Source organism: Myotis nattereri, assembly GCF_964212035.1.
Source record: "Myotis nattereri genome assembly, chromosome: 2".
Lineage (NCBI taxonomy): Eukaryota > Metazoa > Chordata > Mammalia > Chiroptera > Vespertilionidae > Myotis > Myotis nattereri.
The window spans coordinates 43,896,352-43,916,340 of NC_138076.1; the positions used below are offsets into that span (position 1 = coordinate 43,896,352).

At 41.2% G+C, this 19,989-nt stretch overlaps 1 protein-coding gene across 1 annotated transcript in view; it reads left to right on the forward strand.

The window, feature by feature from the left end:
- The window catches only part of ABCC4 (ATP binding cassette subfamily C member 4 (PEL blood group)), a gene marked incomplete at its 5' end in the record, with an annotated part of 254,269 nt that overhangs the window by 225,272 nt on the left and 9,008 nt on the right, over window positions 1–19,989 (forward strand). Inside the window, one exon of the mRNA XM_081082354.1 lies at window positions 16,217–16,355. Within this exon, the coding sequence (XP_080938480.1) occupies window positions 16,217–16,261 (45 nt within the window). The 3' untranslated portion in view covers window positions 16,262–16,355. The remainder of the gene's footprint in view (window positions 1–16,216; window positions 16,356–19,989) is intronic.

Consider the following 19,989-nt stretch of genomic DNA (forward strand, 5'->3'; position numbering starts at 1 on the left):
AAAACAGCCAGGAATCTTACAAACCCTTTTTGTTCTTGAGATCAGGCATTTTACAGGAAAGAGCTGTTTCCACCTAAGTGTAGAAGTCTCCATTTAAAAAGGTATTAAGTAATGAGAAAAGATCATAGATAAATATAATACAATTCAACACTCATTTTACAGTGAGGAAACTAAGATTCCTTAGAATGAAGGTGGGACTATAGTCTGTTCCTTCAGTAAATGTTGTTGTTGTTTTTTAATATATTTTTTTTATATCAGCGAGAAAGGGAGAGGGAGATAGAGCTAGAAACAACAATGTGAGAGAGAATCATTGCTCAGCTGCCTCCTGCACACGCCTCCTGGGGATCAAGCCTGCAACCTGGGCATGTGCCCTGACTGGGGATCAGACCGTGATCTCCTGGTTCATAGATAGACACTCAGCCACTGAGCCACACCAGCCGGGCAGGAAATACATATCTTGATTCTTATTCTAGTTGGAGATCTTCTTGACATTATTTCTGTATACATTTGGTTTTCATGGGAGAACAAACTGATAGACTGTCAACTATTTAAATGTGCCAGCATCGGATATCAATGCATCATTCAAAACTGTTATACCAGGAGGATTAGCTAAATCAGCATGCTTTTTACTCTAACAGATTAGAATTCATTCATTTGAAAAGAGAACTCAACATCTGGGAAAAGTTTACTTCCAAGTCACGTTTTCTTGACCACATAGTTGCTTTTCTGGAAAATATTGGTGCGGGCAAGCTGAATCACTCTCCAGTGGACCCTTTTAAATATGATCATAAAATTGTAACTTGGGTACTTTTTAGAGACAGAATTGAAGAGTGCCTTAATTTGCTAGGGCTACCATAGGGAAGTACCACAGAATAAGGTGATTAAACAAAACTTATTTCCTCACGGTTCTGGAGGCTGGAATTCTGAGCTCAAGGGGGCACAAGATTGGTTTCTCCTAAGGCCTCGCTCCGTGGCTTGTAAGTGGTCATCTCTCTCTGTATCTTCACATGGTTTTCCCTGGTGTGTGTCTGTGTGCCAGTCTCCTCCTCTTATAAGGACACCGGTCAGATTAGATTAGGGCCCACCAATATGACCTCATTAATTGACCCAATGCAGTTACATTCTGAAGTATTGGAGGGTTAGGACTTCCACATGTAAATGTTGAGAGGACACAGTTCAGCTCATTCCAAAGGATGAATGCCTGCCATTCATTCTCTTTCATGATGAAGCAGACCAACACAGACGTTTTTGAAGTTCCTTGGTTCCTAGTGTGTGACAGAGGTGTTATTTTATCTCTTCGTGTCATCACCAGATACAACCCAGAAGTTACAAAATCTTAATGTCCTAGATTCTAGGAGCCTAAGAGGTACTTGGTAGCCAAATGGGCTTATATGTCCCCCAATGTCTCTAAGCCTCAGAGTTTTTACCTGTAGTGCCCTCACCTGTCTCGCCTGTAGTCCTCAGCTGCCCAGCTTCTTCACACTGTTATGACAAGGATGAGATGAGAGAGAGTTTGCTTAAGTGCTTTGAAGAATATAAAGCATGTATCACAAATATAAAACAATTCTACCCATCAGTGATAGAAGATAGATCGGTTTTTTTTAACACATAGGAGATGGTGGTTTTTTTATAATGCTGTGGGTTGAACCCTTTCCTCTAAGTAATAACAAAAGAAGCATCCAAAGTTCTTCTCAGTAGCTTTAGAGACTCTAAAAAGTTAAAACTTATTTGTAATAGTTAGTTATTAAACAAATAATGCATTTAATGCTGCAAAATTAAAAATCTTTACTGTTCAATTAGTTTTTAAAATGTATAAAGCAAAAGTAAGTCACTGTACCACTCCTGTCATCACAGCTCTTCGCCCAGGATGGAGCCCAGGCACCATTGACTCTTCTATTGATATATATTACTAGAGGCCCGGTGCATGAAATTTGTGCACGGGTGTGGGGAGGTGTTCCTCTCACAGTCAGGGAACCCCGCGATCGATTGCCCCAAAGAGGTAGGCCCTGCCCACCCAGTCGGGGCTCTGCGATGGATTGCCCCTGCAGAGGGAGGCCCAGGCAACTTGCTGCAGCACCGCCGGCCGGGTAGCCTGGTGTGCCACCCCAGCATGACCAAGGGTGATCCCGAGTCGGGGAGTGAAAGGATTAAGGAAAGACAGACAAGAGAATAATAGCTGGGTCTCGGTGGGATGCTGCCTCCCTGATGAGGAGACGACAGCACCCACAAGCCGTGTCTTTATTTTATAGCAGGTGCCACGAGGCAAAGTAGGGGCGTGATCATGTTGTTTCTCATGAGTTTCAACCTCACTCAACTACATGCACCCGAACTCTATCATAAGGCACGTGGGGCTACATGTTTGGACCATAGGTTCAAGCTTACAACCACAGCCGTTGGCTATTAATTGTGCTGGGAGGGCCCTGCCCTCCAGCTGGGACTTGCACGTGGCAACGAGAGGACCCTGTCCTTTCATTAGTCTGAGGCTTGAACCTGGCCAAAACACCGTAACTGCTCTCCACAGCCTGGGCCTCCCTCTTTGGAGTGATAGATCACGGGACTCCACAATGGATCACGCCAAAGAGGTAGGCCCTCCCACCTGGCCGGGGCTCCGTGATGGATCTCCCCCACAGAGGGAGGTCCCACCAACCCACCACAGCCTGCCAGTCGGTGTCCTGAGCCTCCCACTTTGGGGTGATCGTGGAGCCCCCCATTGATCAATCGGCCAGTGGCCTGGGCCTCCCTCTGCAGGGCAATCTTGGGCGATGGCCGGGCCCCCGACCAATCACATGGCACCCGCCTTGGTTGGCCTGGTGCCAGTGGGTGTCATAGCGTGGTCATCCCATTGGCCATTCTGCTGTTTGGTCGATTTGCATATTACACTTTTATTATTATAGATATCTCAGATTATACCAATGCATAGAGTTATCTCATTCTTTTCTGTGGCTGCATAGTATTTATGCTTACTTCTTCTCTATTCCCCCTTTTTCCTTCTAATTAACTGTTTGAGTTTTATGTTTTTCCCCCTAAAGGAGCTCTCGAGTTTACTTGTTTTTGTATTTTAATTTACAGTTTATCAGTTCTGTTTTTATCTTTTTTAGTTCCTTCCTCCTTTCGGTTTATTTTATTGTTATTTACTTTTTGAATGCATTTGTTTTCATTCTTTTAAGGTGAACTGTTCTTTGAATATTGTTCTAGTTATATCTTAGAGGTTCTGTGTAGTGCTTTGTCATAGTTAAATTTTTAGATAGAGAGTCTGCAATTTGGTTTTGAACTCCTGTTTGGTCCAAGAATTATTTGAGAAGGAGGTCTTTAAAATTTTCTGGTGATTGGGGTTTTATGTTTGTTTTCTTTTACTCATCAGTGTTGATTTTCATTGTCTTGTGATGAAAAATGTTATCTGTACTGTTTCTTTTCAGAATTAATGCTTTTTGTGTTCTAGTATAAAAGCAATTTTTAAAAATAGTCTTTGGGCATTTAAAAAGATGAACTATTGCCTATTTAGGGTAGAGAGTTTAATAACTTTTAATTAGATCTACTTCATTAATCACATTATTTAAGTCTTCTCTATCCTTATTTATTTAGGTCCATTTGATGTCACTTGGACTTAGGTGACTTGTAACAAGTTCCAATATAGTTCTTGTCATTTCTGTTTTGGTAATTTTGGTGCTATGGTGTTTAGTCCACAGATCTTCATGTCTGTGTTTTCACTATGAATTCTATTTCTAATTTATTTTAAGTGTTTTTCTTTTACTCATTTAATGTTCTTGGTCCTGAATCCATGCTGGCTTAAAACTAAAATGGAATCCCCTGTTTTCACTGTTTGTCATTTGCCAGGTATGTCTTTGATTGTCTTTCAATATCAAACTAGGTGTATCTTCTGTTACTGGCATATAGTTAGGCTTAGCTCTGAGATTTAATCTTAGCCCTTTTTTAAAAAGATGAGTTTAGCCCATTTACATTTATTGAGATTATAGTTCTGTCCTGTCTTAGTTCTGTCATGTTATACTTTCAGTTTTTAATGTTCTGGGTTTTGTTTTTAGCTTTTTAATTTGTAGCCTGAAATTTTTTTTCTTCTCATTGTATTATGTATGTTCTTTTCATTTCTTTTAGGAATTATTATAAAAGGTCTTGCCCTGGCCAGGGTAGAGAGATAGCTCAATTGGTTGTAGTGTTGTCCTGTACACCAAAACTGTTGTAGGGTTTGATTCCCGGTCAGGGCACATACCTAGGTTGCAGGTTCAATTCCTGGTTAGGGCGCTTACGGGAGGCAGCCAATTGATGTTTCTCTCTCACACTGATGTTTTTCTCTCTTTATAAAAATCAGTGAGCATATCCTTAGATGAGAATTAAAAAAAAAAAAAAAAGGTCCTGCTACTGACCTTTGAATTAAATGACTTTTTCATATATATATATATATATATATATATATATATATATATATTTATGGATAATGTGGCTATGTCATTATTTCAGGTTAAAGAGAATTCTCTCTGCTTAAAGCTCCTTTGATTCAGAAAAAGAATGTGTGTGTATGCCCTTATACAAGAGAAAAATTGAGAAAGTATATTCATTTAGCCTGCATCCTCTCTAGGTGCAGAGATGGGCAGTTACAATGCTACTTGCATTTTTTAAAATTAATTAACTTATTTATTTATCTATTTATTTTTAATATATTTTTATTGATTTCAGAGAGAGGAAGGGAGAGGGAAAGTGAGATAGAAATATCAATGATGAGAGATAATCGTTGATCAGCTGCCTCCTACACACCGCATACTGGGGATCGAGCCTGCAACTCAGGCACATGCCCTGACCAGGAATCAAACAGTAACCTCCTGGTTTATAGGTTGTTGCTCAACCCCCGAGCCACGCTGGCCAGGTACTACTTGGGTTTTAGAACCTCACTTCTCCTTGGACCTAACCAGTATGTCTGCTTCAGGGAAAGATGGTGATTCTATATGGTTCCTTGTTGACACATCTTAGAGTTTGCCAGTGGGTTATAGAACTGTGCTCTTCCATGATTGCTGAGGCCTGTTCCCATAGGGACCCTCTCTCTGTCTTGTCACAGCCCCATCAGATTCAGTTGCATATGGCAGCTCTTCCAAGTATTTTGCCATTTGGGATTTCAGGTGACTCCTGATTTCATCAAAGATGGGATTTTTCTTTAATTTCATAATACCCTTGCTGTTTAGGGTGATTTCTAAGAGGAAAAGGGGAAAGAAAATCCATTTCCATTATCTTAAAAGCAGATGTCCTCTCTAACTCTCTTTAACTTTGACAACACACATGCCAATATGTACACCAAAGTTAGACCTGCCTTAAAGATTAGTTTGAGAGTTACTGGCTTTGAACTTGGGCCATACAGTTCAGGGAGAATGAACTGACAGAGTCTTAAACCAGAATTCAACATAATGAATAATGGCTTATGAGTATAATATAAAAAAAAATGCTCTTCATTATCTATGCAAGAGAACTCCCCCCTCTCTTTTTAATCCTCACTCAAGGGCTTGTGTATTGACCTTAGAGAGAGAGAATAAGGGAGAGAGAAAAAGGGAAAGAAACAGCAGTGGGTTGCCTCCCTTACGTGACCCAACCAGTGATCAAACCCACAACCTTTTCGGTGTATGGAACAATGCTCCAACCAAGCCAGCCATCAGCTGTGGTCATGCAGAGGACCTTTTATTGCCGTTGCATTTTGTAAGACCTAATTCCATGATGGTGGCTGTATTGACAATTTAGAGTTTAACATTCAATATAGTTTCAACCTATATTAATGAAATTATAATGAACTAAACCCAAGAGGAGGAAGGGGGAGCAACAAGAAACCAACACTCATTGTCTTCTTTAACCTTCACACATTGTTCTGAGTTGGCATTATCCCTTTTTGACAAAGGGCGAAATTAAGGCAGAAGAGCCTAAGTAACTGTTCAAAGTCACTAGTTGGTACTACAGTTTCTGTAATCTTTAAGCTACCTTTCTGCCTCCCCGGCTACCACATTCACTGCATTAACGGCATCTCCACTATGACTCTGGGGTTCTGTAAAGATAATATCAAGAGATCCACAAAAGGGCCTCGCAGATGTTTTGTTTCTTCATTCGATCTGGGTGATGCTGCTGCTGTCCATGGACTAAGGGGCCACTTCTCTGAGCAGCATCATAACCGCACCCAACACTTAACTCGGGGTGTTTTCAGCCTACAGTTTGTAGCCATTAATTAGTTCCTGTGAGGTAAGTCATTGTCTCATTTCACAGATGAGGCAGCCAGTATGGGTAGAGGTTCAGTGATTTTTCCCAGATCAGCAGTGAGTTCCAGAATAGAAAACTGAGATTGTCCTCTCCAAAGGCTTAGCCTATACACAAGCACCCTGCTAACAAGTGTGCGGTCATCTCAACTACCTTCATAACCCTCACTGTGAAAAAGATGCCTACTCACACCTCTGCTGTTAGGCAGAGTGTAGGATGAAACTTGGCAACAGATGAGAAAAAGATAGGTCAAATCAAGGATTTTATACACAGGAAGCATGTTTTCAGTATTCAATTTCAAGTATTTCAGACCATTAGTGAAAAGTTGCTAATAATAACATAGAGAAACATTGATTTGTTGTTCCACTTATTTATGCATTCATTGGTTGATTCTTGTATGTGCCCAGCCAGGGATCAAACTGTAACCTTGGTGTATCGGGATGATGCTCTAACCAATTGAGTTACCTGGCCAGGGCAATAATAACATATTCTTTACTTAAAAAGTTACATTAAGACGGTTATGGAGAAAGTAACTGGCTTATTTGTGAAGGACTATCAAGCAGTAGAAAACAAAATCAATATCCATTTGTTCTCTTGGCTGTTTTTAATTTCACCAAGAAATAGGTTTTTTGGAGTACATCTACACTAATAAAAGAGAAACATGGTAATTGGGGTACGACCGCTACCCTTCCCATTGGCTAATCAGGGAGATATGCAAATTAACTGTCAGTCAAGATGGCGGCCGGCAGCCAGGCAGCTTGAAACTAACATGAGGCTTGCTTGCTTCAGCGACGGAGGACTCCAACGTTCCCCGCCCGCTGCTGCAGGCCTCTGAGCCTGCAGTTTCAAACATTGTAACAAATATAGACGCTAAACAAAACCTCAGCCAGCTGGGATCTCAGAGCTGGGATCTCAGAGCTGGAGTTGATACAGAGTTTCGAGAACCGAAACAAACCAGATACCTGCTTTCAGGAGCGGAGGCCTAAGAGCTGGAGCCTCAGAGCTAAAGCTGGCCCAGAATAAAAAAGAAAAAAAAAGAAAAAAAGGAGCAGTTGGGAGCTTCAGTCCCATCCTGAAAACAGCCCTCAGCCCCTCACCCAGACTGGCCAGGCACCCCAGTGGGGACCCCCACCCTGAAGGGTGTGTGACCAGCTGCAAACAGCCATCATCCCCTCATCCAGGCTGGCCAGGCACCCCAGTGGGGACCCCCACCCTGATCCAGGACACCCTTCAGGGCAAACCAGCCAGCCCCCACCCATGCATCAGGACTCTATCCTATATAGTAAAAGGGTAATATGCCTCCCAGCACTGGGATCAGCAGAGCTGAGAGGCCTCCTGGCACTGGGATCAGTGTGACAGGGGGCAGCGCCCAAACCCCCTGATTGCCCTGCGGCTCTGTGTGTGACAGGGGGCAGGGCCACAACCTCCCTATCGGCCCTGCTCTGTTCGTGACAGGTGAAGGCGCCCAACCCCCTGATCCGCCCTGCTCTGTGTGTGACAGGGGGCGGTGTGCCAACTACTCTGTGAGTGACAGCGGGGAGCTCCTCAACCCCCTGATGGGCCCTGCTCTCTGCGTGACAGGGGGGAGCTCCCCAACCCCCTGATCGGCCCTGCTCTGTGCGTGACGGGGGGAGCTCCCCAACCCCCTGATTGGCCCTGCTCTGTGCGTGACAGGGGGTGGCGCCACAACCTCCCATCGACTCTGCCTTGAGTGTGACAGGGCGTGGTGCCACAACCTCCCAATCGGCCCTACCCTGAGCGTGACTGAGGGTGGCATCTCAACCTCCCAATCCGCCCTGCTCTGTGCATGACAGGGGGCGGTGCCCCAACTCCCCAATCGGCCCTGCTCTGAGCCCAACCAGGGGCTGTACCTAGGGATTGGGCCTGCCCTCTGCCACCCGGGAGCAGGCCTAAGCCAGCAGGTCGTTATCTCCCGAGGGGTCCCAGACTGCGAGAGGGCACAGGCCGGGCTAAGGGATCCCCCCTCCCCACCTAGTGCACAAATTTTTGTGCACCGGGCCTCTAGTCCTATATAATAAAAGGCTAATAAGCAAATCGACCAAACAGCAGAACAACCAGTTGCTATGACATGCACTGACCACCAGGGGCAGACACTCAACACAGGAGCTGCCCCCTGGTGGTCAGTGCACTCCCACAGGGGGAGTGCTGCTCAGCCAGAAGCCGGGCTCATGGTGCAGTGGCGTTGGTGGAAGCCTCTCGCGCCTCTGAGGCAAATGGACTTCCCCTGAGGGCTCTTGGACTGCGAGAGGGTGCAGGCCAGGCTGAGGGACCCCTCTGAGTGCACGATTTTTGTGCACCGGGTCTCTAGTAAAATATAATCACACAAAATATGGCTATCTTTAAAAAATGGAGGAGAGAGGTAGTATAAATTAGCTCCCAAAACAGGTCTTATTTTTAAATACTTACATTGTAATCAAAATAGCCTCAGATTTCACCCAGTGGGATCCAAGCATTATTGAAGGATTTATTATTTCTCTCCTAAGTGAAAATATATAGTTATTTCAGATGCAGTCCTGTTTTTGAGATAGGAAGTATGTAAGCAGCAAGAGAAAAAGTACACTTTAATATAAAGGTGGCTCTCTCAGCACTTTTCATTTCTGTATGTGAAGTTCATTGTCTCCTATGATAACTTTGTTGACAGCAACCACAAATATCTTAGGAGCCAGGTCTTATAAAATAGATCCGGGATCGTATGACTAAGAGACCCAGCTCATGACACGTGTTAGCCTCAGATAGATGGCACATTTTCTGTTTTAAAGACTCAGACAAAACTTCCACATTCGTCTTATGGGGGAAAAAATTACATTTGAAGTCCTTTTTCACCCAAACACATTTTGAGATAAGAGCTCACAAGCCTTGACATTATTTCATTTTGTTATGCGCATCTGTCAAGGCACTGAGATACGATACAGCTGCTAAAAACTGATGATTGTGGAACAGAGAGCCCTGACAGCATTTCATTTCCTTTATGTTCTGATTATACATTTATCAGAAAACCTGTATCTCTCCTAGTTCAGCTAGAAATTGGTAGAATTCAGGAAGTCAAAGGCTTGGCAAAGAACCGTCCTATTATTTGGTATCATCTTACATTTGAGAGAAGTTGCCTGGTTGAGTCATTGTTAAAGCTTTTGCTTCTCTTTTCATTATCGTGCCCCACTATCCACAGATCACATTTCTATGGCCCCTATAACTACCTTGCCGCAAAAATTAAATGCTTGGATATTTCATACATATACGCCAGCGTTTCAATAGTTGTCAATCAGGGTTTATAAAATACAGGGATTACAACCTGATATTAACATCCAAATCTATTGTGCTCATTTTATGTGTGAAAATGAGAAACCCTCGTACAGACGCTAGATTTCCCAGCCTCTTTGTCACCCTGTTTTTAATTTATCTCCAGGTTTTGAGTCAGTAAAATGACTTTGCTTATCAATTTAATGTAGTGATAAAACATATCTGTGGATCGGAATGATCAGAACTAAAGTGGATCTATAGGTTGTTTGGCATTTAAGCCCAGCCCTACTGAGGGTTTTAATGGGGGCTACTTTATTGAATAAAAGCATCCCTGTATTTTTTTTAACTGTGCCTCTGTGAGTGATATAATTTGCTTCACATGAAGAAGTGGACATAGAAATGCATTGCCCCATGTGTTCCAATGCCTCTTTTTTTATTACAGGTGTACTTCAAAAGGAATTATCCAGATGTTACTCAGAATGGCCATATGGTTATGAATGCTTCCAATGGACAGCCCTCAACCTTCACTATTTTTGAGACAGCACTGTGATTCTACGATATCAAGTCTATTCTGAAGGCATTTCTCCAATAGTTTTGCACTGTCTGAACTATACTTTTTTTTACACTAGCAACAAATATTTACACATACCAGATGTTAGTTTATTTGGATTTTTTCCTCTAATTTCACTCAATGATTTCAAACTCTAATAACAAAATTACTTATTATTTTTATTTATATTTATATTATAGTATTTTTTTATCTTATCCAAATCCAGAAGTGCAGGCCACCAATAAAAGCTGTCTATCAAGTCTTGTGCCTTAAGAGACTCAGAGCCAAAGCTCATTTTGTGAAGTATGAGACAAAGTTGCTAAGAAAATTTTTTTTTTTACTACCACCCAAACTACATATTACTTTGCAGTTATATCAGGGATTCTATTTACTTGAAAACTGTGTGAAGTTGCCATTTTGTCTTTAACATACCAAGGATCCGTTCTTTCACCCCCCCACCCCCACAGGTCTCTGGCTAAAATAGTACAGATAAAACCAATAGGAAAAGCAAAACATATACATAGTAGGGAGAGTCCGTTCCCCCACCCCTACCCCCAATAGTTTATAGTTAAAATATAGAAAGGCAATATGTAATTATGTTCTAAAAGAAAAGGAAGAAAAAATAATGTTTTCTCCAAATAGGCACCCATACAGGTGATTTGATAAGGAAGGACACAGTGGGATCATTGATCATCTTTTAAATTTGCATGCCTTTGACATGGTAACTGGTGTAGTTTTAGTCAGTGTGGTGGTGGTATATTCAAAGAAGGCCAAACCGCTACTGGTAATTCCTGAATATGTAGTAGTACTCTTATTCAAGTTTCTGGTTGACTGCCAGCTAACCTTCGGTGAACTAGAAACCTTTTGGGTTAGCCTTTATTGGAATTCCTTCTAAATTGCATGCATAGGTTCTCCCGAGTTGGTGAGAAAAAAATGAAAATCATTGCAAACCTTGACTGTAATTATACAGTACTAGAGGCCCTGTGCACAGATTTGTGCACTGGTGAGGTCCCTCAGCCTGGCCTGCGCCCTCTCACAATCCAGGACACCTCGGGGGATGTCGGAGGCCCACTGCACAAATTCGGCCCAATCCCTGCAGGCCAGGCCGAGGGACCCCACTGGTGCACGAATCCGTGCACCGGGCCTCTAGTATGCATATAAGATCTTCGGTTAATCTCTTTCTGCCCTCCCCCCTTCTCTCTGAGATTCATCAGCCTGTTCCATGGTCCCATGCCTGTGCATTGAGCGCCTTCCCCCTGGTGGTCAGTGCACATCATAGCTAATGGTTGAACAGTCACTTCGGCTTTTATATTAATAGATAGTCTCAGGATGCATCCAAAAAGTTCACTTTTATGAACCTACCCAGGTTAGTTTACTTTTGTTTAGGTCTTTCTGATTAGTAAAGCAGCAAACTACAATACTTCCTAGGGCCTGCTGTGCTTTCTTTGAACTGTGGGTTTTTTGTTTTTCTTGATGGTGATGGTATGGTGAGTTCAAGTTACTAAAGGTTGTACTGTCATGGTTTTAAGTGGTTTCTCGTGACCTCTCAGAATAAGGTATAACCACCTTCAAGTTGCAAATATTAACATATATATGTATGTATATGTGCTGCCGTATAGCAAGTATTTGTACTCTTCAACAGAAACAAATGTTTTATAGACTCAAGCCTTAAACACACACACACAGACGCACACACACATACGCAGCAAACTACCAAAATACACTAAGTTCCGTAGCTGTGGAACATTTTATATATAGAAATAATATGGTTAATGTTTAGTCCAGTAAACCAATACATTGATTAATAGTCAAGGCTAGTAGTTCAGGAGACTGAAATGACAACAATCAATAGTAATAATGAGGTTTGTTAGAACAGTGGCAATATTTGAAATGTGTGTGTGTTTATTTTGTCTTTAGAGGTTAAAGTTGGTTAAAAATGTTTCTATTTCTGTTTTACTGTCATCATAGGGTTTTTAATGAAACAAAACTCAATTGAAATAAATGGCAGTTTTCTTCTCCATTTAGAGGTCTGTATTTTTGTTCTTAGATTACTGACTCACGTCCTTGCTCTTAAAAGCCAATGCATTTTCCTGAAATAGAAAACTACCTTTCATTACTGACTGACTGGTTCTCTTGATTAATTAGGTGTACCAAATATTCTAAGCCAGTGGTTCTCAACCTTCCTAATGCCGCGACCCTTTAATACAGTTCCTCATGTTGTGGTGACCCCCAAGCATAAAATTATTTTTGTTGCTACTTCATAACTGTAATTTTGCTACTGTTACGAATCGTAATGTAAATATCTGATATGCAGGATGTATTTTCATTGTTACAAATTGAACATAATTAAAGCATAGTGATTACTCACAAAAACAATATGTAATTATATATGTGTTTTCCGATGGCCTTAGGCGACCCCTGTGAAAGGGTCATTCAACCCCCCAAAGGGGTCGCGACCCACAGGTTGAGAACCGCTGTTCTAAGCAGATAGATTGGTTTCAGACGGGTTGAAATAGTTGCTATTGAAGCAAACTCAGTTGCACCATTTCCAGGAAAAAGTAGAGAATAGCATTAGCTTATGCCCTATGCTTGAACAAATACGAAGTTGTTGAGGTTTTTGTTTTTTGAAAGGTGACCTTGCCATAGAATAACAAGAAACATCTATTGCTGCTACATTTAAAACACTGAACATTGGTTCTCACAGTGCCGTCCCTGGCCCAGGGACATTAGCATCACCTGGGAACTTGTTAGAAGTGCAAGTTCTTGTTTCTCACTCCCTATCTACTGAATCAAAAACTCTGGTGGTAGGGATCAATAATCCGTGTCTTAAGCCCAAAGGGGTGATTCTGGTGCAGACTAAAGTCTGCGAACCAGTACTTAGAACCTAGAGAATTCCTAAAACTCATTAAGAAAAACACAGAAAGCCCAGTTAGAGAAGTGGACACAGAGACTTGAATGGGCACTTCACAAAAGAGAATATCCAAATGGCCAATAACTGGAGAAGTGCTATCATGTTGGTTACCAGGAAAATGAAAAAATTGAAACCACAGTGAAATACCACTAAACACCCACTGGAATGGCTAACACTGAAAAGCCTTAGAATACCAATCAGGGCTAATGGAGCAGTGGGAACTCTCACAAACTATATGTATAAAAAAGTGTGTTTTGAAAAAAGTAACTTTGGAAAATAGTTGGACAGCATTTACCCAAGCTGTATACTCTGCGATCCACTAATTCCACTCGGAATGAATCCACATGTGCTCCAAGAGATGTATTCAAGGATGTTCCTAGAAACAGCGAGTTCTTAATAGCCGCAGAGTGGGCATAATCCAAGTGCTCATCAACAGCAGATGGAACATAAACTGATGTAATAGAAACTCCACAGCAATGAGAGTGATCAATTATATCAACGACACAGGTCAATCTCACAAACTTAAGCCTGACCCAAAAGAATATTTATGATTCCATTTATATAAAGTTCAGACATAAGCATGACTAAACTAGTGTTCAAAGACAGAATTGTTCTTCACCTTCGGAAATTGGAAGGTGTTGGCAGTTGGGTGAAATAAAAGGGGAACTTTTGGGGGTGCTTCTCATGGTCTTTTTATGGAGGCTGGATGGTGGTTAGAACAGTATTGATTGAGGGGGGAGCGGGTGGGTGGGAGAGGGCACAGAGGGTTAAATGGTGATGGAAAGAATAAAATTAAAGTTTATAAAAAAACAATATTGGGCTCTTTATTTGCTGCACTGTTCTGTTGTATAGTGTACTTCGCAGTTGAGTTAACTAAAAACAAAGTTCTCAGCCTGTTTTTCTTCTATTATGTTATTCAAATTTAGTGGCTTAATCATCTAAAGTTGACTCATTTGCATCTGGAAAATTATTTCTGCTTAAAATGTGAGTCTGGTTAAGGTTGTCTTATGGTCCATAGCAAATGGCCTTATTTGAAGCTCTTGGTACATGAGAGGTCAGGGTTTCTATTTTCTCTAACCAATCAATAAAATATATTACACTTCCTCTCTCCGATTCCAGGATAAGTACAAACCAAGGAACTATGAGGAATTTCTTTACTGAGGTATGATTGACATACAAAAAGCTGTACATATTTATACAACTTGATGAATTTGGGGATAAGTATACATCCATGAAACTACCACAATCTGTGCAATAATCATATCCATCACCTCCAAAAGGTTCTTCCTGCACTCTTATAATTTCCATTAATATGAATGAGATTCAAACAAGTTAAAATCAATCTAATGTTAAATGCTTTTGATGACACTATAACTGCTTGGTGTCTTAACTTGGGAAAAGACAGCTTACACCAATTCAGTGAGTCAGTGAGATAGACTTACTAAGTATTGTGACAATTGGATGAGTAAACTGTTAATTTATCAACAGATTAACTTGTCTCTATGTAAACTGAAGAATCCATGCTTTTCTTTCTGATGGTTTGGAAATACTAGAAGCCCCTCTCCTCAAACCTTAGTATTTGTTTTATATTTAATTCTGAAAAGTTTAATGATGTTCAGAATCTGATGCTCTGGTGTGTGTGAGATTTAGCACCTGAATATGTAAGTCACTTCTCATAACCAATTCTGTTTTGGAGTGTTTTCAGGATTCCCTTCATCAGGAGTGCACAATAGTCTGGACACCACATCTCAAGAAAAATCACTTCCTTGTCATTCTGTAATTGTAATCAAGGAATGGATACACCTATATGTGACTGAAAGGAAAGAGAGAAAAAGGAATCTTTTTCGCTTGGAAAGCAAAAAAAAAAAACTCAAATTAAAACAACAAAAAGTTCTAAAAGCCATGTTGATAGCCAATATAGTTTAGTTACCAAATGAGCTAGTTCTCGAAAGCTCATTTATTGAATATTGAATAAGTGTGTGTCAAAAAAGGAAATTACATTATATTCTAAAAATCCTAGACTTACGAACTACATTATTCCAAAGGTACAGACTAAAAAAATAGTTATAGTTTTCCTGAAGAAATGCAATAAATTCATGGATTAATTTCCGCAAAATGTGTCTTTTAATGGGCATGTTGATCCTTATAAATTGAGGATTTTAAACCAAAACATAACCACATTCACACACACAGGCCTTTCCACCATTATAAATTCTATTTTTGGGACTTAGAAATAAAGAATGTGTATAATCAATAATTTTCAAATAATCCCCTGCAATGCTGGACTCCTTTTCGATACCTGTTATAGTTTGGTTCTCTGGTATTCAGAGATGGAGTTTAATGTGCTGGATGTTTATTAGGGAATGCCATTGGGACCAACACTAGAATCAAGGGAAGAAACAGGCTAGGGTAGAGGGAGAAATCAAACTGGAATGCTGGCCAGACCACCTTAGCTGACCCCACTGGGAGCTGTGGAGCTAACAGGACCCATAAGGGTAGAGGCCTTTATACCTCCACCTTGATCATTTGCCTACAGGGGGCCCACTCCCACTCCCCAAATACTGGTAGCTGAAGGCTGCCTTCTAGCAGCACCTCAGCAGCTGGGGCAACTAGTCCTTGAAGGGAGAGCTGAGCAGCACATCCCCGTGCCCACCACAGTGTCACAGATCCAGGGGGAGATAGATAATTAGGATGTATGCGGCAGAAAATTCTTAGTGATGACATTTAAGGCAGAACAACCCGAACCCACAACTGAGGCACATACCCTTGACCTGGAATCAAACTCGAGACCCATCAGTCCACAAGCTGATGCTCTAACCACTGAGAAACCAGCCAGGGTGACCTGTGCATTTTTAAATTACATCTAGCACAGTGTCTGCCACATAGTGAGTGCTCAATGAATGTTTGCTGAATGAATGAATGAATGATGACTAAGAAAATATCTCCCTTATAAACTTCATAATTTTGAAATTTCAGGTGGTAGCCTAGAATAATAGAAAGTCCTGGTTTTGGAGTCAGTCACCCAGATCTGCATGACAATTCTGTCTTTGCCACTTTGGGAGACCAAAGAATATATTGTACAAAGTGGGATATGAGAATGAAAGGAAGGTGCTACCCAGCCTAAGGTGCCAAGGCCATATACTGACACCACCCTGGACAAAATGGGAGATGGTCACCCTATTGACATGTATCCTTGGTTACAGGCTTGCATAGTGTCTCAGTCTCTCTGAACCTCAGTTTCTTTCTTCATCTGTAAGGTGGATATAGTTCCTGCCCTTGCACAGTTGCTTTGGTTGGGATGACTGGTGGACTGAGAGCATCCAAAGAAACAAGGATGAAATCATTAACCTTGAACACGAAAAATGTCCCCTCTTCCACCAAGATAGGTGGATAAAGGTAAGTCTGTGGACTGTAGAAGGTATATTTGAGGAGGCCCTCATCTGATGGCCTAAACCACACTGTCCTTACTTCACCTTATAGTTCAAATGAAACAAGCACCTGGGGAGGAGCACAAGCTCTGGAGTCAGTCTTCCAGGTTCAAATGCTCCTCTTTGCATTGGCTGCCTGGGTTTAGACACAAGTTCTACTACCTGCTAATTGTGGGCTCTTGGGGTCGGAAAGCACACCATGCTTCAACTTCATTGTAAAAGTGAAATACGGGTACAGTAAGCCCTCAGGTTACATCAGAGATCTGTTCCTACGGTGAACGTAAGGTGATCTTGGCCATAAATCAGAACGCACCTACATAAGCACCTCCGTCACTCACTTGGAGCACATACACAGCAGTAATGAGTGAAACAGTAAAAAAAAAATTAAAAGAAAGATAACAATTCCTGATCTTTACTTGTGTTAAATAAATAATAAAAAACATAAAGCACATATGTACATACATCAAAATGATGGAACTTTTTTTTATATAAATAAATGGGAGATGGTGATGTAATCACGAAACAACATACGTTGAGTCCTCCGTAACACGAGGACTATCTGTAGTGATTTTCTTTTTAATATATTTTTATTGATTTCAGGGAGGAAGGGAGAGGGAGAGAGAGAGATAGAAACATCAATGATGAGAGAGAATCATTGATTGGCTGCCTCCTGCACGCCCCCTACTAGGGATCGAGCCCACAACCTGGGCATGTGCTCTGACCGAGAATCAAAGCCTGACCTCCTGGTTCATAGGTCGATGCTCAACCACTGAGCCGCGCCTGCTGGGCAGGAGTAGTGATTTTCTTAGAGGGCTGTTGCAAAGATTAAATAGGACAGTGACACAGTGTATGTTCTGTTAGCTAGTGTCAGTCCCTGAACTGTTTATAACTAGGAATTTTAAAACAGAAACTTTTTAGCCCCTTGACACTGCCACGACATCCAAACTCAGGGTTGGTGGAATCCTGCAGGCCATGTGCAGCAGAATCATTAGTTTGCAATGGATTGAAAAATTATAAATTATTACAGGTGAGAAGCACTGTTTAAGAACAACACTGACTATGTAGTTAGCTCTCAATAAACATGTTTATAAATTGTTACCACAGCAGGCAAAAATTATGCCATGATATTTATGTATGAAATGATATCACATAGGCTCTATTATAAATTAGCAATTTTAATAGCATTATAAAATTAGAAATAAACTCTTGTTCAAGGTTAGAGATGTTTTTTTCTTATGTCTAAAAGGGTATTTAAAGAAACAAAACAATACTGTGTATATGTTTATATCCACTATATTCTTGAACCTACAGCCTAGTCTTGTTGGAGAAGTACCCGGGAACACATCAGGCCACTTTAAAAGCCCTTTTAGGAAACAAGGTTTTGTGGAAACTGGTGATTTTCCTTAAAAAACAGAAAGAATATGGATTAACTGAACTTTTGCTTTTTAAATCGAATGTTCTAAGGAAAATAACCTCATTTTTTTCAAAAACTAAGACAGCATGTGTTGAAAAACTGAGAGAAACATATGTTTATTTGAATTTAGAACATAGAATAACATTAATAAAAGAAATAACATGCCCCCCCCACCCCCCATAAGGCCTCCATCCATACTCCAGGCCCATCTAACTTGCCTTGGGGCTCAACATTGGGATTGTATATTATTTTTTCAAGAAGAACCAAGATAAGATTTGGAGGCACTAAGAATGTTGTACAGAAAGCTTACATTGGATGTTTCTGACCAAATTCTATCTTTCCCTCTGCACCATGCTCATGAAACTAGCCAACTCACAGTTATCCATCTCAATACATGAGAGCTTTGGCTGTTCCCAAACAGTGCTTCATCCAAAAGTTAATCATATTTAATTTTGGAGGGCATTATATGAAAAACTTTTAAATTTAAATTTTGCAGACTACCTAGACAAATTAAAATGAGTGTTGTATGTAAGGAAGTAACAGTCAACAGAAGATTGAAGACTAAAGCTTTCTTTTTTATAACATGATAGATGTATTTATTTATTTTTATTTATTTATTTATTTATTTATTTATTTTAAATATATTTTAAATATATGTTCTTGATTTTTTTACAGAGAGGAAGGGAGAAGGATAGAGAGTTAGAAACATTGATGAGAGAGAAACATCAATCAGCTGCCTCTTGCACACCCCCTACTGGGGATGTGCCCGCAACCAAGGTACATGCCCTTGACCGGAATCGAACCTGGGACCCTTGAGTCCGCAGACCGACGCTCTATCCACTGAGCCAAACCAATCAGGGCTATAACATGATAGATGTTTTTAAATCGAGTTCATATTGAATCTGATAAGATATTTGATAGATAAAAGGGAAAGCTCTTTTTTTTTTTTTTTTGCTATACAATGCCAACAAATGTAAAAGGATTGATAAAAAAAAGAAAATACCACGAGGCAGACATCCCTGTCATAAATCATATAAAATTGAACATTGGCTACTAAATAACTATAGAGGCAATGTTGGGGAGCATTTTTATAGACTGAAAGTGTCCTCCAAGGTTAACTAGTTTATAATTGGGGTTGAGGTGAACATATCTTTAAAGTAGAAAAATCCAACAGACACCATCCTAATCCAGTGACCAGCGTTACCAGTACCAATGAAGGGCCAGCTGACACCCTGGCCTCTTGATGAGCGAGGCAATGACAACAAGACACCATTTCTGTGGTATTCCTGCCTCCCCTGCAAAAGAACCAAAAAAGCATAATCTAAATAGAATCAAGTCAAACTCAAATAGAGGACATTCTACAAAACAATTGGCCTGTACTCTTTAAAAATATCAATGAAAAAGGTTGAGGAAGTGTTTCAGACTAAATGGACACTGAGAAGAGAATACCATTGAATGCACTGTATGATCCAGAATTTAAAAAAAAAATGCAATGTAGTAAATAATAGAAGTGCATCAATATTAAATTTTCTGAATTTACTCTTTATACCATGGTATGCGAGAGAATGTTATTAGGAAATATACACCGATATATTTAGAGGTGACTGGTTATGATCTCTATAACTTACTCTCAAATGGTTCTGCAGAAATGATTACATATATCCTATATAATAAAGAGGTAATATGCAAATTGACCATCACACCCTCACACAAAGATGGCCACCCCCATTGATCAGCTGCCTCCTGCACGCCCCCTACTGGGGATCAAGCCCCCAACTTGGGCATGTGCCCTTGACTGAGAATCAAACTGTGACCTCCTGGTTCATAGGTCGATGCTCAACCACCCCCATGTGGTCACAAGATGGCCACCACAAGATGGTCAGCAGGGGAGGGCAGCTGTGGGCGATCAGGCCAGCAGGGGAGGGCAGTTGGGGGTCACCATCAGGGGAGGGCAGTTGGGGGCAACCTGGCCTGCAGGGGAGGGCTGTTGGGGGCGACTGGGCTGGCAGGGGAGGGCAGTTAGGGGCAACCAGGCTGGCAGGGGAGAGCAGCTGGGGGTGACCGGGCCAGCAGGAGAGGGCAGTTAGGTGTTGATCAGGCTGGCAGGGGAGTGGTTAGGGGGTGATCAGGCTGGCAGGCAGAAGTGGTTAGGGGCAATCAGGCAGGCAGGCAGGCAAGTGGTTGGGAG